The following is a 27,454-nucleotide window of genomic DNA, read 5'->3' as shown; positions in this document are numbered from 1 at the left end:
TCCAATTTTGAACTGCTTTTAGCCTACTTTTGTATTGTGGGCCTACAAACTGTGTCTGCGCCACTCATTACAGTCGTCCTCCACTGAACAAAGCTATGCCGCCTGTTTAGTCCTGTTTCCAAGTTTGGCATCTGGCGATAAGAATGTCATCCATGATCCTCTAGTGGATAGGAGGGACATTGTCTTTCCTCCCTTACACATAAAACTTGGATTGATGAAGCAGTTCGTCAAAGCTCTCAATCCCAGTGGAGAATGCTTTAACTATATATGTTTAACTTTTCCTGGTCTCCGTGAAGAGAAGAAAAAGGCTGGAATATTTGATGAACCTCAAATAAGAACACTTATGAGAGACCCAAATTTTATCACATTAATGAATGAGAGAGAAGAAAGAGCTTGGAATGCATTTTGTAATGTGGTGCAGAATTTTCTAGGGAATAAGAAAGCAGACAACTAAGAAGAGATTGTGGAAGAGCTACTAATGAGTCTGCAAAATCTTGGATATAGAATGAGTATCAAGATTCACTATTTACACAGCCATTTGGACTTTTTCCAGAGAACCTTGGGGATGAGAGCGAGGAGCAAGGGGAGCGTTTTCATCAGGACATTAAAACAATGGAAGAACGGTATCAAGGTCGGTGGGACTCACATATGATGGATGACTATTGCTGGAGCTTGAGGAGAGACAACCCAGAAGCTGTACATCACAGATCAGCCAAGAAAAGAAAGTTCAAATAACTACCATTTGTCCTTCATCTGTGCGCCATATATATGTGTTTTTATATTTTGTAGTTTAATTCTGTAAGTATATTTGATTTGCTGTACATAGACTTTGTAATCTTTGTTATTCCTTGATTAAAAATATATAAAATGTAGTACCGAAAATCATGTGTTTTTAACATAAAACATTAGGAGTAATTTTCATCAAAAATTGAAAATATCTCGAAATCCTGATGTGATAGCCAAAAACGGAGTTCATATTCGTAATCAGCAGCCAAAATTGACTTAAAATATGTTTTATAACCTTTTGCCAGAAAATTTGCGTTGACCAGTATTATTCATTATTTATCAAGGTTATAAATGAAACTAGCTTGTTAATTAGTGAACCTTTGTAAATGCAAAGTACTAAACTGAGGCTCATTACCAGAGCAATAAGCAGAGCAAGATATCAGGTTATCTGTAAAAGCTAATCTGCAGCTGATAGTTTTCATGTTCCTTTGCATTCAAACCAGGAGCTGAGACAGAGTTACTTTTTCATTCTATTTTTATTGGGTTTCTTACAAAATGCACACGTAATACTGACAACAATGAAATATACAAGAATATAACGTACATTTACAAATAGCATTAAAGGGCAGGAATATTTATTTTCATAATTACAGTCACTCCTCAAGAAACTGAGAGTTGTCAATGACTTACTACGTTATGTTTCCCAAGTAACGTGACCTGACATACATCGGAATGTGAGTATGTGGTTTTTTTTTTTTACTTTTACAATGGTAACCAGGGTAAATATCGGGTTACTAAGCGCGGCCCTGCACTTAGTAACCCGATGTTTACCCTGGTTACCCGGGGACTTCGGCATCGTTAAAGACAGTTTCAACGATGCCGAAGTTTTTCCCCTGATCGTTGGTCGCTGGAGAGAGCTGTCTGTGTGACAGCTCCCCAGCGACCACACAACGACTTACCTACGATCACGGCCAGGTCGTATCGCTGGTCGTGATCGTTGGGAAATCGTTTAGTGCAACGGTACCTTAACACTTGCAGTGGCTGACATGTTTTGTTTAATAATGTGGAATTGCACATATCTCATGTTCTTGGGGGCGTGTGGAGAAGCCAACGGTACCATTGAGATCCAGCTTTGCTCCGGGAGGAGCCTTGAATGTGAAGTTCTGAAGCAGCTTTGTAAAGAAGAGGAAAAGTTCCATTTTAGCCAAGTTCTCTCCTGCACAACTTCTCTTCCCTATAAAAATGAGCAGATAGAAAACATAAGACCATGGAGTGTTCTGGTATCAGAAAGTCCCTGAGATGGTTGAATTATTCACCATCTCTACTTTTGAGAATACTCACCAACAGAAAATGGTATAAAGGCCTCATTTTTGACAAAATTTCCATCAGAGTCCAAAAAATGTTCAGGATAAAAGTTGTCAGGTTTCCTGAAGTACTTGTCATCTCGAAGGACAGATGTCAGTGATGGTATTACATGAGTTCCCTGCAAAAAAATCATGAATTCATGAATGATTCTTCATGCTAAGATGTACTAAATGTAGGGCAGAACCCTCAGCACTAATAACTGGACCTCATAAGGGCACATTATTAGATCCCCATGTGGAAATGTATTCAGTACTTTTTGTGGACAACAGAGGAGGCTGGCGTATTTCGTCTCAAGCAGCCTCTCATTTATTATTATTATTATTATTATTATTATTATTATTACTCATTTTTAAATCAAGTGACATCTGAAAGTGATCTCTATGCAGCCTCTTTGGCCCAAAACATATATTTATTTAGGCAAGAGAAACTGAACAATAATCTTGGACATTGTGTTAAAGGGGTATTACAAAAAATCTTAACTTGCTGATTGCTGATGCTTTGACCACTGAGACTCCTAGTTATCCTGTTATCGGGACTTTGGGACCTTTTACATACTTGTCATTAGTTTGGAGTATAAAATCCTGATAACATCTCCATATTGCATGACTAAATAAATGACCTCTTCTAATATTTCCTAATACCTCAGGATGTCCTATAAACTATGGAAAAATACAAGGTCCCATTAATCAAGAATTGAGATAAGTTGATCGCTTCAATCTTTGAATTTGTCAGGTTTGATAACTTTACCTCCAAAATTGATTTGATTAGAATATATTTGCCACAAATCCCTAAAAAGTCTCTAACTGCCTGAAAAAACGCGTCTAGGAGCTTATTGAACCCTTTCTCAGCTCTGCATTGAAAAGACAGCCTCTCTAATGTCTAAATTATGTCAATATATCTAAATAGGTGTAAATGGATGGTAAGTGGAGGTGGTGGCAAATTATCTTTTGGATATGAAATAAATATATATATACAGTATATATATATATATATATATATATATATATATATATATATGTCTTGCCAATCTCGCAATGCAGGAAGCATACTTTCTGTTGAACTCCAGCCTTGGATTCAGGATTTTGTTTCAGTAGCAATATTTTCACCGAGGGGCTTATTGCTGCCCTCCTTGATGGCAGTATGTGAAAAAATGCTGATATTAAGGTGTGTCTATCTCAGATCAATCAATTTGCAGTCACACTGACAATACAGGTACAGTGTTTCACTGCTTAGGCCTATATCTATCCATAGGGGGAATGAGCTGTGTGCTCTGACCTTTTTTATTACACTGTAAAAGCATAAAATTTCACTCATTGACCAACTCCCATCTTTTAGGTTTCCTGTGATAACCCCATGATTGGCTGTGTTAGTCCATGTCATGTGATAGCTGTAGGGTATCATGGTGAAGCCATGCTGGAATGCATGACTTTATTGCCCCACTCTTAGTCATTGGTTGTGTGTTAAACAATGCTGGGCACTTTTTTCTTTTGGCCGATCCTCACAAACTCAATGGCAACATTTTTGATTATGTGAGTATCTGCAAATTTCAGGAAATTCTACTAGAAGTTGTTCCTCTGCGGATTGATTCACTCAACTTTAAGCAAGATGCTACCAGGGAATATTCTTTTTTTAATACCTACTTTTGGCAGGAAGAAGCCCTTCACTGTGACATCTTGAGTGGTCTGACGTGGTACATTGGTTGGCACAAGATTGGCAAATCTCTGAATCTCGTGGATGACAGCGTCCGTGTATGGCATTTCTTTGCGATGTATCATCTGAGGTTCAGCTAAACCGATGACTGTTTCGATTTCTTTATGAACATTTTCTGTTATTAAAGAAATAATTATCCTTAATATCTCAAATTCTTAACTAGAACCATGTATCCTGTTTTATAAAATCACAGATCCCCAGCTTTCCCTCATAAAATCATAGAGGTACTTGTAAATTAGCAGACCTTGACCCTCTAATTTGCATTAGGCATCTAAGGTACCTGTTTAAAGGTCATTGTGAAGGAAGGAGAAGGAGGTGGGCTGTGACATGCTGCATTGTGAATGGTGGATCTTGTGTTATCTACTGTATATAAAGGTCTTATCAGTCATTGCCCAGGAAGGTGAAGAGGTGAGCTGTCACATTAAATATTGAAAAAGGTGGATTATTTGTTATATAATATATATATAGGTGTTATCAGACATTTCAGAGGAGGAGGAGGTGAGCTGTGACATTACCCATTATGAATGATGAATCATCTGTTATCTACTGTATATAGAGGTGTTTTCAGTAGTGATGAGCGAGCAATAAAATGCTCGGATCAGTAGCGTAGCTACCGGGGGGGCAGAGGGTGCTGTCGCCCCGGGCCCGGAGCTCAGAGGGTGCCCACCCGGAGCTACGCCACTGTAACTGCATCGAATTGATCTCCCTGCTCTGTCAGTATGGGGCTCCTGAGCAGGCGGGGGGGGGCCCGGTGCCAGCAGTGGGCCCCCCGCCTGTCGTCACAAGGTGAGCTGTATCGGCAGCTAGCCAATACAGCTCACCGCATTGATGGGAGAAGGAGCGGTGCGCTCCTTCTCCCATCATCCTTCTGTCAGTGTCTGGCCTCCTGGCATCGCCGACACTGACAGCGGTTGCCGGGATGACATCATCGTGGCCGCTGTCAGTGTCGGAGATGAGCGGGAGCTCGTCGCAGTGCAGGAAGCAGGTGGAAGAGAGGTGAGTATTGTGTTTCTTTTATGGGGGCTGCCTTAAACTACAGGGTCTGCCTTTGGGGGTACCGTATTATATAAAAGGGTCTGCCTATGGGGGTACTGCATTATATAAAAGGGTCTGTCTATGGGGGTACTGTATTATATAAAAGGGTCTGCCTATGGGGGTACCGCATTATATAAAAGGGTCTGCCTATGGGGTACTGCATTATGTAAAAGGGTCTGCCAATGGAGAATATGCATTATATAAAAGGGTCTGACTATGGAGGAAATGCATTATATAAAAGGGTCTGCCTATGGAGGTATTGCATTATGTAAAAGGGTCAGTCTATGGGGGTACTGTATTATATAAATAGATCTGCCTATGGGGGTATTGTATTATATAAAAGGATCTGCCTATGGGGGTACTGTATTATATAAAAGGCTCTGCCTATGCAGGTACTGCATCATATAAAAGGGTCTGCCTATGGGGGTACTGCATTATATAAAAGGGTCTGACTATGGAGGAAATGCATTATATAAAAGGGTCTGCCTATGGGGGAACTGTATTATATAAAAAGGGTCTGCCTATGGAGGTACTGCATCATATAAAAGGGTCTGCCTATGGGGGTACTGTATTATATAAAAGGGTCTGTCTATGGGGGTACTGTATTATATAAACTGCCTATGGGGGTACTGTATTATATAAAAGGGTCTGCCTATGGGGGTACTGTATTATATAAAAGGATGTGCTTATGGGGGTACTGACTTATACAACAGGGTCTACCTGTGGGGGTAATGTCTTATATTATTATTATTATTATTATACATTTTTATAGCGCCATTTATTCCATGGCGCTTTACATGTGAATACAGGGCAAATATAGACAAATACATTAAACATGAGCAAATAACAAGGCACACGGGTACATAAGGAGGGAGGACCCTGCCCATGAGGGCTCACAGTCTGCAGGGGATGGGTGATGAAACACTAGGAAAGGGTAGGGCAGGTTGCACGGCGGTTCAGTAACTTCAGGATCACTGCAGGCTGTAGGCTTGTCGGAAGAGGTGGGTCTTCAGGTTCTTTTTGAAGGTTTCTATGGTAGGCGAGAGTCTGATGTGTTGGGGTAGAGAGTTCCAGAATATGGGGGAAGCACGGGAGAAGTCTTGGATGTGGTTGTGGGAAGAAGAGATGAGAGGGGAGTAGAGAAGGAGGTCTTGGGAGGATCGGAGGTCGCGTGTAGGTAGGTACCGGGAGACCATGTCACAGATGTATGGAGGAGATAGGTTGTGGATGGCTTTGTATGTCATTGTGAGGGTTTTGAACTGGAGTCTCTGGGCGATAGGAAGCCAGTGAAGGGCTTGACATAGGGGAGAGGCTGGGGAATAGCGGGGAGACAGGTAGATTAGTCGGGCAGCAGAGTGTAGGATGGATTGGAGTGGTGCCAGAGTGCTAGATGGGAGTCCAGAGAGTAGGAGGTTGCAGTAGTCGAGGAGGGAGATGATAAGGGCATGCACTAGCGTTTTTGCGGTGTTGCGGTCAAGGAAAGAACGGATCCGGGAAATATTTTTGAGTTTGAGACGGCAGGAGGAGGCAAGGGCTTGGATATGTGGCTTGAAAGAGAGGGCAGAGTCGAGAATCACCCGAGACAACGGGCGTGTGGGACTGGGGAAAGTGAGCAACCATTGACATTGATGGATAGGTCTGGAGGAGAGGTAGAGTGAGATGGGGGAAAGATGATGAATTCTGTTTTGTCCATGTTCAGTTGTAGAAAGCGAGCAGAAAAGAAGGTTGAAATAGGAGACAGACAGTGCGGGATTTTAATAAGTAAGGAGGTAAGGTCAGATCTGGATAGGTAGATCTGCGTGTCGTCGGCGTAGAGATGGTACTGCATACTGTGGGATTCTATGAGCTGTCCCAGGCCGAAAGTGTAGATGGAGAAGAGTAGGGGTCCTAGAACAGAGCCTTGAGGAACAAGGGGCGAAGTGAGGAGGTGGATTGGGGGAGGGAGACACTGAATGTTCGGTCTGTCAGATATGATGAGATCCAGAAAAGGGCCAAGTCTCTGATGCCAAGAGATGAGAGGATTTGTAGCAAAAGGAAGTGGTCCACAGTGTCGAAGGCAGAAGACAGGTCCAGGAGAAGGAGGACAGAGTAGTGTCGCTTGCTCCTGGCACTTAGTAGGTCATTGGTGACTTTAGTTAGGGCAGTTTCAGTTGAGTGATGGGGACGGAAGCCAGATTGTAACTGATCAAAGAGGGAGCAGGAGGAGAGGTGGGAGGACAGTTCAAGATGGACGTGTTGCTCCAAAAATTTGCAGGCATAAGGGAGAAGAGATATCAGGCGATAGCTAGACACAGAGGATGGGTCGAGGGAGGGCTTTTTGAGGATGGGTGTGATGTTGGCATGCTTTAAGGATGAGGGGATACTACAGGGTCTGCGTATGGGGTACTGTCTTATACTACAGGGCCTGCCTATGGGGTACTGTCTTATACTACAGGGTCTGCCTATGGGGTACTGTCTTATACTACAGGACCTGCCTATGGGGTACTGTCTTATACTACAGGGTCTGCCTATGGGGTACTGTCTTATACTACAGGGTCTGCCTATGGGGTTACTGTCTTATACTACAGTGTCTGCCTATGGGGTACTGTCTTATACTATAGGGTCTGCCTATGGGGGTGCTGCATTGAGCTATACTGAGGACTATCTGGCACATTATATTATATAGAGGTTATCTATGGGGCCATCATAAAGTGTGGGGATTACAATGAAGGGGCCATCATACAGTGTTTGAGCCATGAAACAGTTTGGGGGCTACTAAGGGGCCATTATATTGGGTGAGTGGTACTATACAGTGAGGGGGTATTATACTGTGCATAAGAGAGCATCATACTGTGTATAGATGAGCTGTACAGGGGGGGGCGACTCGGGACATTATTAAATGTAAAGTGGGCACTTATTGTTATAGGGGAACACAGGTTACTGTGACTATCAAAAGGGCACACAGGGCATTATTACTTACTAGGGGGCACAATGTGGGCTCTGTTTTCTAGGGCACTTGTGCCTGGCATTCCTATATTATAGTGGGTTGCTTTAGAATTTAGAGGGCATAGAGAACCGCACAGCAGATGCAGTAATAGAGACACATATGGCAGCAGAGGCTCAGTATTGGGGTATCAGTTACAGTAATAGGGACACATACGGCAGCAGCAGCTCAGTATTGGGGTATCAGGTGCAGTAATAGGGGCACATATGGCAGCAGCGGTTCAGTATTGGGGTATCAGGTGTAGTAATAGGGACACATACGGCAGAGGCTTAGTATTGGGGTATCAGGTGCAGTAATAGGGACACATACGGCAGCAGCGGCTCAGTATTGGGGTATCAGGGGCAGTAATAGGGACACATACGGCAGCAGCGGCTCAGTATTGGGGTATCAGGTGCAGTAATAGGGTCACATACGGCAGCAGCAGCTCAGTATTGGGGTATCAGGTGCAGTAATAGGGTCACATATGGCAGCAGCAGCTCAGTATTGGGGTATCAGGTGCAGTAATAGGGACACATACAGCAGCAGCGGCTCAGTATTGGGGTATCAGGGGCAGTAATAGGGTCACATATGGCAGCAGCAGCTCAGTATTGAGGTATCAGGGGCAGTAATAGGGTCACATACGGCAGCAGCGGCTCAGTATTGGGGTATCAGGTGCAGTAATAGGGTCACATATGGCAGCAGCAGCTCAGTATTGAGGTATCAGGGGCAGTAATAGGGTCACATACGGCAGCAGCGGCTCAGTATTGGGGTATCAGGGGCAGTAATAGGGACACATACGGCAGCAGCGGCTCAGTATTGGGATATCAGGTGCAGTAATAGGGACACATACGGCAGCAGCGGCTCAGTATTGGGGTATCAGGTGCAGTAATAGGGACACATACGGCAGCAGCGGCTCAGTATTGGGGTATCAGGGGCAGTAATAGGGACACATACGGCAGCAGCGGCTCAGTATTGGGGTATCAGGTGCAGTAATAGGGACACATACGGCAGCAGCGGCTCAGTATTGGGGTATCAGGTGCAGTAACAGGGACACATACGGCAGCAGCGGCTCAGTATTGGGGTATCAGGTGCAGTAATAGGGACACATACGGCAGCAGCGGCTCAGTATTGGGGTATCAGGTGCAGTAATAGGGACACATACGGCAGCAGCGGCTCAGTATTGGGGTATCAGGTGGAGTAATAGGGACACATACGGCAGCAGCGGCTCAGTATTGGGGTATCGGGTGCAGTAATAGGGACACATACGGCAGCAGCGGCTCAGTATTGGGAGATCAGGTGCAGTAATAGGGTCACATACGGCAGCAGCGGCTCAGTATTGCGGTATCAGGTGCAGTAATATGGACACATAGGGCAGCAGCGGCTCAGTATTGGGGTATCAGGGGCAGTAATAGGACACATACTGCAGCAGCAGCAGCTCAGTATTGGGGTATCAGGTGCAGTAATAGGGACACATACGGCAGCAGCGGCTCAGTATTGGGGTATCAGCAGAATGAGGAGTTTGTGCAGGTTGGGAATAGATGTGACGGAGCTTGAATATGAGAAGTGAAATGTGTCTTTGTTGTATTCTCTGCAGACGAGTCCTGGGTGGAAGAAGCTGTCATGTCAGTTTGGGCCAGATAGAAAAAACGGGAAAAGTGAACGATTCCATAAGAAAGGACGGCAGCGGTAAGACATTAACTGTGCTGTGATCTCTTATATGTTCTCTAGGGCTGGTATCTACCACTGACTATATGGCGGTACTATCCATGTTGGTCTTTATATAGAGATTATCTTCAGTAATAGCGTGGTCATCTGCTGAGGTTCTCCTCCACTATTAGGGTGCGTCACCCTTTTCACACTGGTCTGGCTCCAAGAGTGGTGTTCCACACCCCCTTGCAAAGTGAGACATGAAGTTGGCTTGACGTGAGGTGGGTGAGGAGGGGGATGAGTCCAGTGCTGTAGCTCTCTCACTTCTATTTTTAGGCAATAAAGATGTATTTCCCAAAAGAACTGGTCTATACAGCTTGTCTGATTTCAGTCTGACAGGAGATTCTATAGCACATAGCTTACTCTTAGATGTCCAGAACACAATAACAAATCTCCAATTATCCCCCCGAGTTAAGCTAACCATTCCCTGTCAGCAATTACAGTTGTATCCACTATAGTTGATGGATTTTTCTAAATCAACAGTGTAGCTTCTATCAGTCACAGTTAGACATAACTGCTTGTATATTTCTATTGTATTTACAACAATCATTAGTCATGTCTCCTTACTTTGGATTTCAGGATATTTCATCATCAGTAGAAGGCCCCATCTCAGGGTGGTAGAAGTCGTCTCCATTCCAGCAGTGAACAAGTCAGTTACAACAGCTGTTAAGTTTTCATCATGAAAATATAATTCAGGATTTGGTTTCTCCTGAAAAGCACAAAATGCAGAATACATCTATTAGGGAACACTGTAGACAAATACTAGAAAAAGCAAAAAGGATATTGGAGCAAAGTAAATCTCCATTTTTTTTAATACTGTTTCATTTTTTATTTCAATTGTTTTTGAATAATTTCTAACTATAACTTAAGAGCACTTGAATTTTTTGTTTTGGATATACAGAACTCCAAATCCCCTGTATAGATCTTCTTTTAAAAGTAAACTTGCCCGCTAGTGTTGACGAGCGGGACCAATAGAGGGAGCTTACTGTGTACTGTGTGATTATTGAGTTCAAGGTACAATCAGTGTGCAGAAATCTCCTTCTAGTGGTGACTTCAGGATGCCAACACAATAATGAATAAGGGTGTTTAGATGGCTTTATCAAATTACCGTGTTAGATAGTAGCTTGTGAACCATACTTCAGCTCAAACTTAATTAATGCACTCAATAAAAACAATTGTTCTGCATCACAAAGGATTATGAGTAGAAAAAAATTATTTCTTAGAGAAGAGAAATTCTACCCGCGGACCGAAATAGCCGTGGGGCTGGAAAACAGAGTTCCATGGGCCGCACCGTGCCTACCTGCTTGCTGTCTCCATCTGTGCTGACTTCTCTGGTGGGGGAGGGGTCTCTGTCCACTTCCTCCACCAATCAGCGTGTGAATCGGCTGTCATGATGATGTAATTTTTTTGTGTCAACTGTGTGCTACTGAGAGTCAGCGCACAGGAGACACCAAGACGGAAGCAAAGCGCCGGGGAACAGGACCGAGGAGAGTATGTGGTGTTCATTTTTTTTCATGTGCATGGGATGTTTGGGTGAGCATGGAAAGGCTATGAGGGTGTGGTACTGCACAAGGGGAGGCTATGGTGGTGACATGGTGCACTTGGAGAGGCTATGTGGGTGTCGATATGCACATGGAGAGGAGATGGAGGTGTTATGATGTACATGCGGAGGCTAAGGGAGCATCGTGCTGCACATGGAGATGCTATGGGGTGTTGTGCTGAACATTAGGAGGCTATTGGGGTGTTGTGCTACGCATAGGGAGGCTATGGGGGCATTGTGCGGCACATGGAGAGGCTACGGGGTGTTGTTCTGCACATGGGGAGGCTATCGGGGTGTCATGCTGCACATTGGGAGGCTACTGGGCCTCCTGCTGCACAAGGGGAGACTATGGGGGCCTCGTGATGCACAATGGGAGACTATGGGGCCTCGTGCTGCACATGGGGAGGTTATGGGGACCTCGTGCTGCACAAGAGCAGGCTATGGGGGTGTCGCTCTGTGCATGGGGAGGCTATAGGCATGTTGTGCTGCACATGGAGAGGCTATAGGGGTGTTTTGGTGCACATTGGGAGGCTATGGGAGCATTGTGCTGCACATAGAGAGGCTACAGGGTGTTGTGCTGCACATGAGGAGGCTATTGGGGTTTCGTGGTGCACATAGGGAGGCTACAGAGCCCTGTGCTTCAAAGGGGAGGCTATGGGTGCCACGTGCTGCACAAGGGAAGGCTATGGGAGCCTCGTGCTGCAGTAGGGGAGACAATGGGGGCCTTGTCCTGCACAAGGGGAGGCTATGGAGGCCTCATTCTTCCCATTGGGAGCTGTGTGGGGCTTATGCAGTATGAGAGTAGGTTGTGTGGGGCTTGTGCTATGTATGGGGAGGCTGTGTGGGGCTCGCGCTGTGTATGGGGAGTCTGTGTGGGGCTCAAGCAGTATATGGGAGGCTGTGTGGGGCTCATGCCATATATAGGGAGGCTGTGTTGGGCTCATGCCATATATATGGAGGCTGTGTGGGGCTCATTCATTATATAAGGAGGCTGTGTGGGGCTCATGCTGTATATAGGGAGGCTATGTGGGGGCTCTTACAGCATATAAGGCTCTGTGGGGGTCTCATATGATATACAAATGGGCCTGTACTCGGGTTCAAATGATATATAAGGGGATGTCAACTTAATTCTGCTCAATATTAAGTGATACAATTAATATTAATATAACTATCAATAATATAATAATTATAATATATTATTATTATTATTATTATTTATTGTTATAGCGCCATTTATTCCATGGCGCTTTACATGTGAATATTGATGTTAATATTGAGCAGAATTAATTTCGGCTTATTGGTGCAGTCCTCGACAACAGTCGCGGTCTCTCATGTGGCCCCTCAGGAAAATTAATTGCCCACCACTGCATTAAAGCATTGATCTCTAACACATGGTCTGACCCCACATGGAGCCCTTGAGGCTGTCAACTGTGGCCCACGGGGCACTGAAGCTCTCGGGACAGCACAGAGCAGATCGTAGAAGAAGCTTGATGTCGCCCCTTACTGACATTACACCAGAGCACAATCTGTCAGGATTTTGGAGTTGAGGGGATTCTTTCCTACCCTTCTGAATTGCTGGTGGCAGATGAATGTGTAGAGGAGGATTTTTTTTTTACTCTTTTAGAGGAAGGTGATTTCTATAAATCGCCATACATGTACGACGAAAGGATATCATCAGTCAGTGTCAGTTGTAAATGGTAGCTAGCTATCGAATAACCCAAGCTATGAAATGGTACCATAACCCAGGAAGACTGAGCAGGGGTGAGACTATGAACAAAGAACAAAGTTGTGGTCTAGAGATCTTATGAATACAGAGAATGGTCCCCCCTCCCACTAACAGCCTTTCCTTGAAGGAATCCAGTAAGGTTTGAAAGGGTCCTTTAAAATGAATGTCTTAATGAGTAATAGACCTCTAGATTTAATTTGGAATTTCTCACCTCTCTTCTCCGCCATATTCCTTCCAGTAAATTAACACAACCAAAGTACTATAGTGTGCATGTGCCGGCTTCACTTCAGAGTCATCGATACTGTGTGGCCTTTCACGGCGCATGCGCACTACAGTACTCTACCCTCGTCAAGGCAGAGAGAAGTGCACCTAAGCAGGAGTGCAATTGTGGTATACTGTGTGGATGGCATAGGACGCATCTTCCACATGAAGCGGGAAGAAGGACCGCAATTGTAAGAAGAGATGAGGTCCCAGATCGAGGCCAGAGATGCCCATTTAACCGGACCGCTCTGTCTGTGGGTATCATGAAAGCTATTTTCTGTGCTATGCAGAGAGGATTGGAGACATATATACAACATGCCAGAATGGTGTAAAAGAGGCCTGAAAAATGATGGCCACTCTTTAGAAACCTGGTGAAAGGTTCAATCTTAGAGTGCTGCACCTGAACTAAACTGATCAAACATTTGGGCTGATAGAATTTTTGATCTTTCAATTAGATCAGACTATCACCAGGATAAAATAAGACATTGTGATAGAAAATGTCATAGAAGATATTGTTCACAAAGCATTAAAAGACTGGCTTAAAATGAACTAAAGCATCAAAGGAGAAATAAGGCCCAGTAAAAGTGGTTATTTATAGATGGAGATTAGATAAAAAATAATTTGAGAAGGCAGCAGACTGGCAGCGGACCTCTCATAGAAAGGACAGGAGCGCTCTGCTGGATCAGCCCTAATGGGTTTGGGAGAAGCAGCAGAGATGGCTGCCAGCCAAACGATCGGCCGAACAATCATTCCGTTGACAGACATCTAATTTATGGCTTTCTTTCGACCAAGGCATGACCCAGAAGCATTGTCACATTGTCACAGTTGGGGGTGATCCAAAGACAAAGTCATTTTCATTTTTAATTCCTTTCTATATGTTGACGTGATCTATACTATTTTGTAATATTCTTGCATTAAAAATTCCCTATTGGTCCCGTGATGATATCATAGAATCAACCCAGGAAATAGCATTAAGTTACAAAGCAACAGATCACTGGATCACACGAGTTCAAGTGTTTGTCTCAGCAAAACAAAGTTTTGCTCAGGAAACTGGATTTGTACCAAATGGAAAACTCAACCGTACTCACTCATCAGCATCCACTAGGATCCAACACAGGCCACAATGTAGTCTTTGCAGCGACAGGAAATAGTGATGCCCCCGTTGCCCCTAGCTGCCTGACCACTGAAGCTTGTGATTGGCTGCAGCAGTCAGGCGATTTGAGCAGCGCGTCATCAGATGTTATATGGTGATACACTTCACAAAGTCATCTGACTGCTGCAGCCAATCACAGGCAGCATTGATCTGGTGGCTGGTGTAATATTGGCATCCATTCTTCCTAATTCTTTGCAGACCAAGTCCCTACTGTCAGTTTGGTTATTGTGATCCAAGCTCTGTCTATTTTTCATGGACATGTAAATTTTGCTTAAAGAGGTTGTCCACTATTTTTACATTGATGACCCAACCTTTGGATCTGTCATCAATGTCTGATAGGCTGGGGTACGACATCTGGCACCCTCCAGATCAGCTGTTATCGGTGTCGGCACCGGCCGGAAGTACTCACTTGCCGAGCAGCTCTATCTACTTATAGTGTCCGGGGCTTGGTACTGCACTACAAGTAGATGGAGCAGCTCAGCAAGTGAGCACTTCTGGATGGTTGCCACCATCACTGAAACCAATAACAGCTGATCTGGAGGGTGCCAGGTGTCAGACCCCAGCAGATCAGACATTGATGACCGATCCTAAGGATTGATCATTATAGTAAAAATAGTGGACAAACTCTTTAACCTAAATTTACATGTCCATGAAATATAAAAATAGACAGTGATCGTATCACAATATCCAAACTGATAGTCAGGACTCAAAACTTGAAATAACTTTTCCATTGAAATATACAAGCAGTTAGCTCAGGTCAAGAGTGTCACCATAGCTCATAGCTATGATTAAGGAATTAATTTGGAAATGCATAAGAATATGTTTTGACACATGTTATTAAATGTTGTCTATGCCCATCATTTTGAATAAAGAACAAGACTTTGTCTTGGAGGACAGAGCCGAACTTTTCTTCGCATGCTGTCCATGTTTCAAAGACGTTTGACCTCCACCTTTTAAAGCTTTGACAAAACTGGTTTTATTGCATTATATCATGAAGATTGGATTCCCAGGGGTCCCAGCATTCTTACTCTGCCTTTTTGCCGTGCTCAGCAAATATTAACCTTCTCCTTTCGCCCCAGAAAACCAGTATTATTAAACAAACATCTATCTTATTACTTTACCTCTTTCTGCTTGACCAAAAAAGAATCTATAAGACTACTCTGGTCATTCACATCCAGTTCCTTCCTTTGTTTGGTGAAGACCTCTTTAACAAATGAATGTAATTCAGTAACGTTTTGCTGGATACATTTATGAGTTCCAGGAAACCAGCGCATCAGGAAAGGAAATGCGTTGTACAACTGTGGAGGGAAATGTATATGAAGTCATTGCATCTAGGAGTATTGATGGGTGTAACAACTCATCAGTATTACATACATTGTACCATTCCCACTACCTTCCATTTGATGATGCAAAACTTTAACTTTCTCCGTACTCAGAAAGATGGCTGATTATTTATTTCTTGTGTTTTGGGGGTTTGACAATACCTATCTTGACCATACGAGGTTACTCAGCTGGACTTCAACCCTAAGGACTCTCACTAGACTACAGGGCAGACATTTCTGGCTGGGTTCAAGTCTACCCCGCTCATACTTTGGAAAAAAAAAATATTTTAGTACCTCAAAGAGTTACCCCATACTTTGACCAATTGCGTCCAAACTGTTCAAATTTATCGAATTCTATTAAGGATATAGTTTTACACCCAGTAAACAACATTGGGTTTTGCCTTGGCCTACACTTACAGGGGAACAATAGACTTACATCCTTACAAGAAGTTCTTAGTCTAGCAAAAGAGACCTCTATCTTCTGTAGTTCTCACCTCAGAGTCTTCTCCAACAAGGCACAGTTCCGTGCCACTATGAGGTTACCATCTCATACAGCCTCCCACCACAAATGCTAAAGTCATGGGGTTTCACAACTTAGTGAGTCTCTCTCCACGACTCAGTGGTTTCTCATGGCAGCTATGCCAATATCACAACTACCCTACGCTGGAAGCGTGCAACCTGCATGTTATGACTTATCTACTCGCTCCATCATATGGCAGATATTGCGCTATGGAGTAGAAGGATTAATTCAAGGTTAATTTTGTCCCATTTTAAATTGGTTATGCAAGATTAATAATATATTTTTTGCTTTCAGTCACTGGTTTGCCCATTGTATATAACCAAATCTTTACTCATCCACCTCCGGTCAAGAGCTTCATCTCAGCCCGTGCCCCCTGTCCTTGTTGAAAGTCTCTAGCATTCATGTCATAGTTACACAGCATTTGACCGTTGCTACCAATTTATGAGCTCTACAGTGATGTTAAGAAGGAGAGAAATGTAAGCAAATCATAAAAATGGTTGATGGTGTGATGGATAAGCAACTTTTGACAGCAGACGGTGCACCCTCCCACACCCTTTGCCGAACTCTGCAACCATTTACCACATCAGTAGCTTACCAAGGCCATGGGGCTACCAGCAATCATGGCCAACTCCATTACTAATTTCAAAAGTCTGTGAAGTTTTTGGTCATCATAGTCAAAGCGATGGCCGAATAACATAGATACAATGATATTACAGACGGCAGTGTTCATGATCATGGTGTTGTCAAAGGGTTCACCTAAAGGAACAGCAAAAAAAATGGAGGATAATGATTGGAAAGCTGAAGGCTGAATTTATTGATCAGTATGAAGACAGAAAATAAAAATAGATTCCTGACAACTGTTAGGAAATACAGAAATATATGAAGACAATAAAGAAGAGAGTTTGCAGGGAACCTGTCACTTATGAAACCTTTGTTTATCTGCAGGCAAAATTCATGTGTGGCAGTGTAACTGGACAAGCGGCTACAGGGAGAAAATACAGATATTATATATTGTCTGCAGCCGCTTGTTTCCAGTTGTCGGAGTAGCTCAGCGGGCAGTAACAGTCACAACACAGTCAGCGTGCTGTTATCGCTCCCTCTACACCTTGACTGACAGCATATCAACTGCTTGTTTGTGACTGGAAGTGATCGGCTGCAGGGAGAATATAAGCTCATTTTCTCCCTGCAGCCGAGCTTGCATGAGACCAGCCTAACATGAGTTATATGCTATTTACTACAGATTAATGCTATACCTGCAGCTAAGCAGTGTTTTTAAGGAGACCGGTTCCCATTAATAGTAAGAGTTAAAGGGGTTTACCCATTAACAAAGTACATTTCAATTAATAGATCTTGGAATAAAAATAAGTTTCACAATTGAATGTGTTAAAAAATGTTTTTCCAGTGTTGAGATAATTTTTTAAATGTGCTCCTGCTTTGTACTGTGTAATGGCTGTCTGACTGTCCAAGAACATGGTCTGATCATACCATAGTTCCTGGGAGGGGGAGGAAGCAAAAGACTATACAGACATTACAGCAGAAGATCACAGCTGATTCTTTTGCGGGACAAAGCATTTTACTGCCAGTTTTCAAGCAATTTTTTACCATAAAGAAAGAATAATTTGAGATCCCATACTATTCTGTCTGTATACCCTTTTGCTTCCTCCCCTGCCCAGGAGCTGTGATATAAACTGACAATATCCCTGTACGGTGAGACATGGACATTACACAGTACACAGCAGGGGCACATGAATAAGATTATCTCCGCAAAGACACAATTTTTTAAACACATCCAATTGGAGAACTTATTACTATTCAAAGATCTATTGACTAATATTAACTTTCTATGTGGGAAAACCCCTTTCAGTACATTGAGGCTTTATCATGGTAAATAAATGATTCTACATAGGTGGATGAATTATATTAGCTATATACTTGTACATAGGGGCAGTATTATAGTAGTTATATTCTTGTATATAGGGGCAGTATTATAGTAGTTATATTCTTGTACATAGGGGGCAATATTATAGTAGCTATATTCTTGTACATAGGAGCAGTATTATAGTAGTTATATTCTTGTACATAGGGGCAGTATTATAGTAGTTATATTCTTGTACATAGGGGCAGTATTATAGTAGTTATATTTTTGTGCATAGGAGCAGTATTATAGTAGATATATTCTTGAACATAAGGGGCAGTATTATAGCAGTTATATTCTTGTACATAAGAGCAGTATTATAGTAGTTATATTCTTATACATAGGGGCAGTATTATAGTAGTTATATTTTTGTACATAGGAGCAGTGTTATAGTAGTTATATTCTTGTACATAAGGGCAGTATTATAGTAGTTATATTCTTGTACATATGAGGCAGTATTATAGTAGTTATATTCTTGTACATAGGAGCAGTATTATAGTAGTTATATTCTTGTACATAGGAGCAGTATTATAGTAGTTATATTCTTGTACATATGAGGCAGTATTACAGTAGTTATATTCTTGTACATAGGGGCAGTATTATAGTAGTTATATTCTTGTACATAGGAGCAGTATTATAGTAGTTATATTCTTGTAGATAGGAGCAGTGTTATAGTAGTTATATTCTTGTACATAGGGGCAGTATTATAGTAGTTATATTCTTGTACATATGAGGCAGTATTATAGCAGCTATATTCTTGAACATAGGAGCAGTATTATAGTAGTTATATTCTTGTACATAGGAGCAGTATTATAGTAGTTATATTCTTGTACATAGGAGCAGTATTATAGTAGTTATATTCTTGTACATATGAGGCAGTATTATAGCAGCTATATTCTTGAACATAGGAGCAGTATTATAGTAGTTATATTCTTGTACATAGGAGCAGTATTATTGTAGCTATATTCTTGTACATAAGAGGCAGTTTTATAGAAGTCATATTTTTATATGGAGAAGAATTAAAGTAATTGTTTTCTTTCTCATAGAGCTTAGTATTGTGCAGTTGGTGTAGTATTTTTTTTTTTTTTTGCAGTGTAGGAGATATGGCCATGACAAGATGTACTAATAGTTTACCACTAGTGATGAGCGAGTGTACTCGTTGCTCGGGTTTCCCCCAGCATGCTCGGGTGATCTCCGAGTATTTTTTAGTGTTCAGAGATTTCGTTTTAATTGCCTCAGCTGAATAATTTACAGCTATTAGCCAGCTTGATTACATGTGAGGATTCCCTAGCAACCAGGCAACCCCCACATGTACTCAGGCTGGCTAGTAGATGTAAATCATTCACCTGAGGCAATAAAAACTAAATCTCCGAACACTAACAAACACTCAGAGACCACCCGAGCAAGGAGTGCACTCGCTCATCACTATTTAGCACTCAGTTACATACATACATACATTTCAGTATAATAATACTTTTTTTCTGACCTTTGTAGGATCTAAATATTTTTATTAGATAATTGGCTTCCTCATTAATGTTCTCTTCTATGGCTCTTGTCCCCATACCATAATCACGTAATGTGGAAAGAGTAAACCATCGCATGGCTTTCCAGTTATGTCCATTAGAGAAGACAATACCTGTGAAATAGGCATAATAAATCATTTTTCATCTTCTCAAAATCCTTTCCTTGTATAAAATAATATTGCATTAAATGGGCCTCAGTCTAATAGATGGAGATGTTCATTAAAGGGAACCTGTCACCCCGAAAATCACGGGTGAGGTAAGCCCACCGGCATCAGGGGCTTATCTACAGCATTCTGTAATGCTGTAGATAAGCCCCCGATGTCACCTGAAAGAGGAGAAAAAGACGTTATATTATACTCACCCAGGGGCGGTCCCGCTGTTGGTCCGGTCGGATGGGTGTCTCTGGTCTGCTCCGGCGCCTCCCATCTTCATTCCAAGATGTACTCTTCTGATCTTCAGCCACGGCTCCGGCGCAGGCGTACTTTGTCTGCCCTGTTGAGTGCAGAACAAACTACTGCAGTGTGCAGGCGCCGGGCCTCTCTGACCTTTCCGGCGCCTGCGCACTGCAGTACTTTATTCTGCCCTCAACAGGACAGACAAAGTACGCCTGCGCCGGAGCCGTGGCTGAAGATCAGAAGAGGACGTCTTGGAATGAAGATAGGAGGCGCCGGAGCGGACCTGAGACACCCATCCGAGCGGACCAACAGCGGGACCGCCCCTGGTGAGTATAATCTAACGTCTTTTTCTCCTCTTTCAGGTAACATCGGGGGCTTATCTACAGCATTACAGAATGCTGTAGATAAGCCCCTGATGCCGGTGGGCTTACCTCACCTGCGATTTTCGGGGTGACAGGTTCCCTTTAAGAGGAAAATTGACTCTGCAACTACACGATAAATTGGACAAAGAGGATGGATACATTTAGCATCCAGGGCATTTTTACAGGGGTAAGACAACATTTCCTCACAATGTAAGTGATTTACAGTTTTGCTCTTTATTCCACTGACTAAATTTGTGCAATCCAATGGCTTTTATAAAACTAACATTGACCAATCAATGCCATTTCAAACCTCGCTTTTAAGGGGTAAACACCCTACTATCTCTCAGATGCATATTTAAAACAAAAACTTTTGGCATGTAAGTTATTGCATGTTATTGACTGGGCAGGACTCGTAGTGCTGAGCCTGTGTGGCTCTTGTGCTCGGTCTCGTAAAAACATCTACGGTTCATACCTTGAGCCAATCTCTACAGATTCAATGCAATGTGGCAAGTCGTTTGGCTCAGCCAGTGAAACCCAGTGGTCACTGATCAAAACCCCCCAAATATCATAGCATTATTGCCTCCATTTCGATTTCCATTTTTTCCTTCATTTGTTTTTTTTTTGTGCTTATTTTAGCCTTGATTCACTTAAATAAACACTCTGGGGAAAAAAAAAAAGTATGACTATAGTATATATGCCCAGATCGGGGCCAGATGGGGCAGTGCATTATATCGCGATTTCCCTTTTTGAGAGCTCTCCTTAGTGTTGTGTCATTACAATATCCAAATGCTTATTAGGAAATATGGATTCCATCAGGGTGCAAACCTCACTCAGGATCTCTAATTCTGGTAGACTTTAGTCATCCATGTAGTACATATGAATGATTACTATGCATTACTATTTAAATTTATCAGAAGGAAATTCTTTGCTCATTGTAGCTTCTCGGACACAAAATAAGGAGCCAGAATTCAGTCCAATATGCAGTCGTTTAATAAGCAAAAATTGCTGAAAAACATGGGTGGTCCATCTCTACTTATTAATTTTTCCAACCAGATGCATAAAAAAGGATAATAACAGAACATATAAATGTTACCGTAGCCTTTCGAATAATCAATGAAAACAGGTATGTTCGGTCTGTCGGTGAACATCTCTGCTCGGTTCACAAGAGCTTCTTTCACAACGTCATATCCGGACAATACAACCATCTCCTGAACTCCAATCTTTATACTGTAGACTGGACCATACGTCTTTGCAAGCTGCAAGTACATACAACCAATTGCAATATTTTAACTGGACCACAGAAGGTTGGAGTTTACTCAAATTTAGTATTTCTAACATTTTTTTTTTTACTTTTCTAATTTTTCAGGGCATAACGAAAGCAAGGTTACAGTTACTCAATGATTTGGAATTCAAAATGTTTGTAAGTATGCAAATACTCAAGTAGTTGTCACCTGAAATATGTTCCTAAATTGTAAACTGCAACACTGAAGAATTAGTCTGCTTCTTCTAATACGCAAGAACCTCAATCCCATCACAATACTTTTAACTTGAAAAAGGGCTGGACTTAACAATTATTAACAGTGTAAAATATTTTTAATAATCAGAGGCATAACTGAAAGTCTTGGCAAAACCATCAGCAGGGACCCTAAGTAACGTGTTCCAGTTATGACTGATAGTAGAGACACAGTAGAGGTACGGCATACCTAAAAGTACTTGGAGATGCTTCAGATATTTATTGAACCATATTTCACATTTTTTGGTTATACTGCTGTAAGTACAGTATTACCAATGTTTCGAGTGAAGACCTTTCATCGGATGTATAGGCTATGTTCACTGCATATAGGTCAAGGGGATCAAGGGAGAGGGCCTTAATTCAGCTGGATCCTGGTTGTCCTTGTTTGGGGAAATCCTACGCCGCACCCTGAATTCCATCGACCTATATGCAGTGAACATAGCCTATATGTCTCATGAAGGGTTTTCACCCAAAACGTTACGTAATACTGTACTTAACACGGTGTAACTAATGAATATTAAATACTGTTAATAAATCCTATTTGAAGCATCTCCAAGTACCTATAGATATGCAGTTCTTTCACTCTGTCTACTATTCGTCTGCAGGAGCTCAGTGGTGGGCTCCAGAGGAACCAACACTCTTCTCAAGCTAAGGCTCTGTTACTGGGTGTGTCACATACCTGTTTGATTATTTATGACTCCGTTGTCTGTGTATTTGGAAGAGAGGCTTAAGTGTGTGATCTGGCCTGTATCTGATCTCAAATGCTACTTTCTGTAATTACTTACCTTGGGTAGTTTCACAGTGATAGAGCAATGCTAGTAAGTAGATATTTTAACCCTACATGAATATGAGAAATAGATCTGTTTCTGTTTACAGGTCTACCTTATAATTCACCACTAAACTTTAAGATGTCTTAAGGCACTGGAGATATGTATAAGATGACTGATCAGCATTATGGTCTTTCAAGATGGCCAATCAAGTCTTAAGCCATATCAACCAATTGACAACCAATTGCATTATAATGTATGTATTATCATCTGTTTTAAGATATTCTCAGCCTTGGAAGGCATCTACAGATGATGAAAAGTCAATGATCTCCAGATCTTACCTCTTGAAATGATAAGTAAGGTTTCTGTACATCCAAGTTGAGAATATTTCCAATTATTGGCCATGGCTTTGGACCAGGAGGATAATTTGGGTGAACACGTTCCTTCTGTTTATACATAACAGTTGCCAAGAAAATGCATGTTACAATGGACAAGAGAACTGTGACTGGATCGAGGGGCAACATGTCCTCAGAAGAACCTGTGGTGGAGAAATAAGAGTCCTTCATTGCAGTGTAATGTGTACAGCTAATGACATGCATCTTCCTAACCACTGATGATCACAGGATTTGGTAGGATTTCAGATTCAGAAATCTTTCATTCCACCATATTCTACAGAGTTGGTCACTTAAAGGGAACCTGTCACCCCGAAAATTGCGGGTGAGGTAATCCCACCGGCATCAGGGGCTTATCTGCAGCATTCTGTAATGCTGTAGATAAGCCCCCGATGTTACCTGAAAAAGGAGAAAAAGACGTTAGATTATACTCACCCAGGGGCGGTCCCGCTGCTGGTCAGGTCGGATGGGCGTCTCCGGTCCGCTCCGGCGCCTCCTATCTTCTTTCCATGACGTCCTCTTCTGATCTTCAGCCATGGCTCCGGCGCAGGCGTACTTTGCTCTGCCCTGTTGAGGGCAGAGGATAGTGCTGCAGTGCGCAGGCGCCGGTAAGGTCAGAGGCCCAGCGCCTGCGCACTGCAGTACTTTGTCTGCCCTCAACAGGACAGAGCAAAGTACACCTGCGCCGGAGCCGTGGCTGAAGATCAGAACAGGACGTCATGGAAAGAAGATAGGAGGCGCCGAAGCGGACCGGAGACGCCCATCCGACCGGACCAGCAGCGGGACCGCCCCTGGGTGAGTATTATCTAACGTCTTTTTCTCCTTTTTCAGGTAACATCGGGGGCTTATCTACAGCATTACAGAATGCTGCAGATAAGCCCCTGATGCCGGTGGGATTACCTCACCCGCGATTTTCGGGGTGACAGGTTCCCTTTAACATGAGCACTTCAACCTAACTTTACATACTGTAATTACTTTCTAGCTATTTCATGCTTGCAACATGTTTTTAGAAAGATTAGTAATAATTTCAAGTTTTTCAGTAAATGGAACCCATTTGAAAAGCAACTACTCATGTTTAAAATTTTGGCAGACCAAATTAAATATTTCATTCATCCATACTTTACCAATTGTTGTCCTAAAGGGGAACTCCGGGGAGATAAAACTTTATTTTTTACTGCCCCTGCCTTATAAACTATAATTATGAGATACCCAGAGCAGTTAAATTATCTTTATAACACTTGTAATTTAGTGTGACAGGAGCTGCTCCTCACTGACCTCCCCCACTGTAAGGGGCAATACCTCACTCTCCAGTGTGTAGCTCCCTGCTGTGAGGAATAGCCAGCCTGGAAAGATGGTGGCCTGGCCACACCGCCTGTTTTCTGCAGAGAAACAGCTATTATCAGAAGACTGACTGATAGCAACAGCAGGGAACTGCACCCTGCTGAAATGTCCCAAAAAAGGGTGAGCAATGAAGAGCAGCTCGTGTCACAATGAATTACAAGAGTTATAAAGATAATACACTGGACGTCTCATCTTTTTAGTCTATGAGGGCAGTTACTGTACAATGTTTTTATTATCCCCAGAGTACCCCTTTAACATGAGCAGATCAACATAATGTTGCATACTATAATTACTTTCTAATTATTCCATGCTCACTTTTTTTTTAGAAAATTTTGTAATAATTTAATTTTTACTGTAAATTAAACCCATTCGATAAACAACTACTCATGATTGATATTTTGGCAGACCAAACGTTTTCCAATGCCAACTGTTATGTGTGTGATACTGTCTCCTAGAAGAACTGACTCTTGAATCCACAAGTAAGATGTAAACTCCGCCCATATGACAAAAAACCGATCCCGCCAAATTCAGGGGACAGGTTCCCTTCAAAGTGTGAAATGATAACATTGTGAATGAGGCCTTGTTTACATTGGACAATTAGGTGTTACTAAAAAACTTAAGGTACCGTCACATTAAGCAACGCTGCAGCGATATGGACAACGATGCCGATCGTTGCAGCATCGCTGTTTAATCGTTGTGTGGTCGCTGGTGAGCTGTCACACAGACAGCTCTCCAGCGACCAACGATGCCGAAATCCCCGGGTAACCAGGGTAAACATCGGGTTACTAAGCGCAGGGCCGCACTTAGTAACCTGATGTTTACCCTGGTTACCATTGTAAATGTAAAAGAAAAAACACTACATACTTACCTTCCGGTGTCTGTCGCGTCCCCCGGCGTGGAGCAGCTTAATATACATTTTTTTGCAAAAAAAAACGTATTAACTAAATACCCTGTATTTTTATCATTTTTTGACTAGCACTTGCTCATTTAGTAACATAGTAACATAGTAACATAGTAACATAGTTAGTAAGGCCGAAAAAAGACATTTGTCCATCCAGTTCAGCCTATATTCCATTATAATAAATACCCAGATCTACGTCCTTCTACAGAACCTAATAATTTACTGTGACTTCTTTACAGCAGAGTATTTTTGACCTTTGCTGGGCTCTTTTTGTGTCTTCAAGTTTCTTGGTGGTGTGAACAGGCTTCTACAGACTTGTTCACTGTGCAAGTAGCCCATGTGTTTTTGGTTCTATAATTGTTCTCTTGTTTCTACAAGACTGGGGAGTTCACCACTCCTCTGTGGGCCAGTTGCACTAAAGCTGTTCCATCCTGCATGTCCACATGAATATTTTCTCTCTGAACCCTGCTTATTCAGGTACTATACAGATGATCAGGTTTTTAAATACATCAGATAGGGATTATATACATTAGATAGGACTGCTCTATTATGGGTATACCTTGGCGATTGGTGGAGCAGCTTAATATATATTTTTTTGCAAAAAAACGTATTAACTAAATACCCTGTATTTTTTTCATTTTTTGACTAGCACTTGCTCATTTACTGTGACTTCTTTACAACAGAGTATTTTTGACATCGCTGTGCTCTTTTTGTGTCTTCAAGTTTCTTGGTGGTGTGAACAGGCTTCTACAGACTTGTTCACTGTGCAAGTAGCCCATGTGTTTTGGTTCTATTTTTGTTCTCTTGTTTCTACAAGACTGGGGAGTCCACCACTCCTTTGTGGGCCATTTGCACTAAAGCTGTTCCATCCTGCATGTCCACATGGAAATTTTCTCTCTGAACCCTGCTTATACAGGTACTATACAGATGATCAGGTTTTTAAATACATCAGATAGGGATTATATACATTAGATAGGACTGCTCTATTATGGGTATACCTTGGCGATTGGTGGTGCAGCTTAAGATACATTTTTTTCAAAAAAACGTATTAAATAAATACCCTGTATTTTTTCATTTTTTGACTAGCACTTGCTCATTTATTGTGACTTGTTTTCAACAGAGTATTTTTGACATCGCTGTGCTCTTTTTTTGTCTTCAACTGCCCCAACCAGTAGCATCCCAATTTTGGCTGGCACCCACAGAGAGGAGGTAGCGACAAGCTTTGGAAGCTGACTGAGCACAGTGAGAGTTATGGTAAGGTGACCTGATTGCCCTAACCTGGGTTCTCCAAACTTCTTTGTGGGTTCAGTGATGGGCAGTGGTCACTTGGGGTGATGTCCTGCAGAGTCTCTCTGAAAACAAAGGCAGATTCCTTTTCTATTCCACAACTCCCTTCCAGGTCATTTTCCCACCGGATTGGGAAAGGTGGGGAGATGTAAACCCTTACTGTTCAATTGTTCAATCAACCTTCATTTTTGTCCTCAAAGATGTGTGGACTAGTAAAGTGCAGGTAGCTTCTGCAATATGTAATCAGCAGGCATTCCACAAATTAACAAGCAACAAGAGTCAATGTACAAGCTCATATGAAAGAATGGTGCATGTCCCTGGACCTAACAAACAGACGAATAATACCTTTGGTATAATTAAGAATAATCCGCCCTTATCCCAGTAGCCAGATGGCTGCTGTGTGGTCTCAGCCAGTATACTAGCTAAGGAGCACAAACTTACAAACCCTTGCTATAGAGCTTGCACATGTAGTTCTTTAGCTTACTGGATCGCTGTACTCGGCCATTTTTGTTCCCCTGCTCTCCTCTGATGTTGCAGAAGCAAAGCTAACTTGTGAAAGTGCACAGTTTGGACCAATGGTGCCACCATGCTTCTGGTCTAAACTGTCAATCATCAGAAGCGGACCTTCCCTGCAGCAAGCAGGAGGCAGAGGAGCAGTGCGCTCCTAGATATGGGATAATCAGACAACATCTGTAACTTCCCATTCAGAATCAAATGCGACGTTTTCAGGGATGCTTTAATGAAGAACATGATCAGTCATCTCTGCTTATATTCTTCCATAAATAGGAAAATGCATTTACAATGTAGCTAAATGCAAGAATAACATAAACAGAGAATATTACATACTTTAGATTACATTAGATACTCTGTCATAGTTACTTTGTAAATTTTTTAAAGAAATTATACTTTTATATTATATTAATTTATAATTATTTTTTAAAACAATTTAAAGTCATATTTAAATGTTATTGAAACCAGTTGAAAGACTACATTGCTTACCAGGCAATTTAGAGAATACAGCTGGATGCCTG

At 42.2% G+C, this 27,454-nt stretch overlaps 1 protein-coding gene across 1 annotated transcript; it reads right to left on the bottom strand.

Moving 5' to 3' along the window:
* Window positions 1-1,538: 1,538 nt before the first annotated feature.
* On the bottom strand, window positions 1,539-27,454 carry LOC138680969 (cytochrome P450 2K6-like). The gene is made up of 10 exons (XM_069768155.1): window positions 27,423-27,454; window positions 22,844-23,040; window positions 21,316-21,478; window positions 19,429-19,578; window positions 16,623-16,783; window positions 15,307-15,483; window positions 10,073-10,214; window positions 3,732-3,916; window positions 2,068-2,209; window positions 1,539-1,960 (listed from the first exon to the last, which is right to left on the bottom strand). Exons 2-10 carry the CDS (start codon window positions 23,024-23,026, stop codon window positions 1,782-1,784), a joined length of 1,482 nt encoding a protein of 493 aa, XP_069624256.1. The 5' UTR covers window positions 23,027-23,040; window positions 27,423-27,454; the 3' UTR covers window positions 1,539-1,781.

The sequence above is a fragment of the Ranitomeya imitator genome, chromosome 5 (assembly GCF_032444005.1).
Source record: "Ranitomeya imitator isolate aRanImi1 chromosome 5, aRanImi1.pri, whole genome shotgun sequence".
Classification (NCBI taxonomy): Eukaryota; Metazoa; Chordata; class Amphibia; order Anura; family Dendrobatidae; genus Ranitomeya; species Ranitomeya imitator.
This window is presented reverse-complemented; position numbering and strand designations above follow the sequence as displayed.

Coding starts and splice junctions, on each gene's coding strand:
- LOC138680969 (XM_069768155.1), bottom strand. CDS start 23,026: ATGTTGCCCCTCGATCCAGTCACAGTTCTCTTGTCCATTGTAACATGC. Junction 15,484..16,622: donor CTGGTAGCCCCATGGCCTTG/GTAAGCTACTGA, acceptor TTCCCTCCACAG/TTGTACAACGCATTTCCTTT. Junction 10,215..15,306: donor TTTTGGTCAAGCAGAAAGAG/GTAAAGTAATAA, acceptor TGTGCTTTTCAG/GAGAAACCAAATCCTGAATT.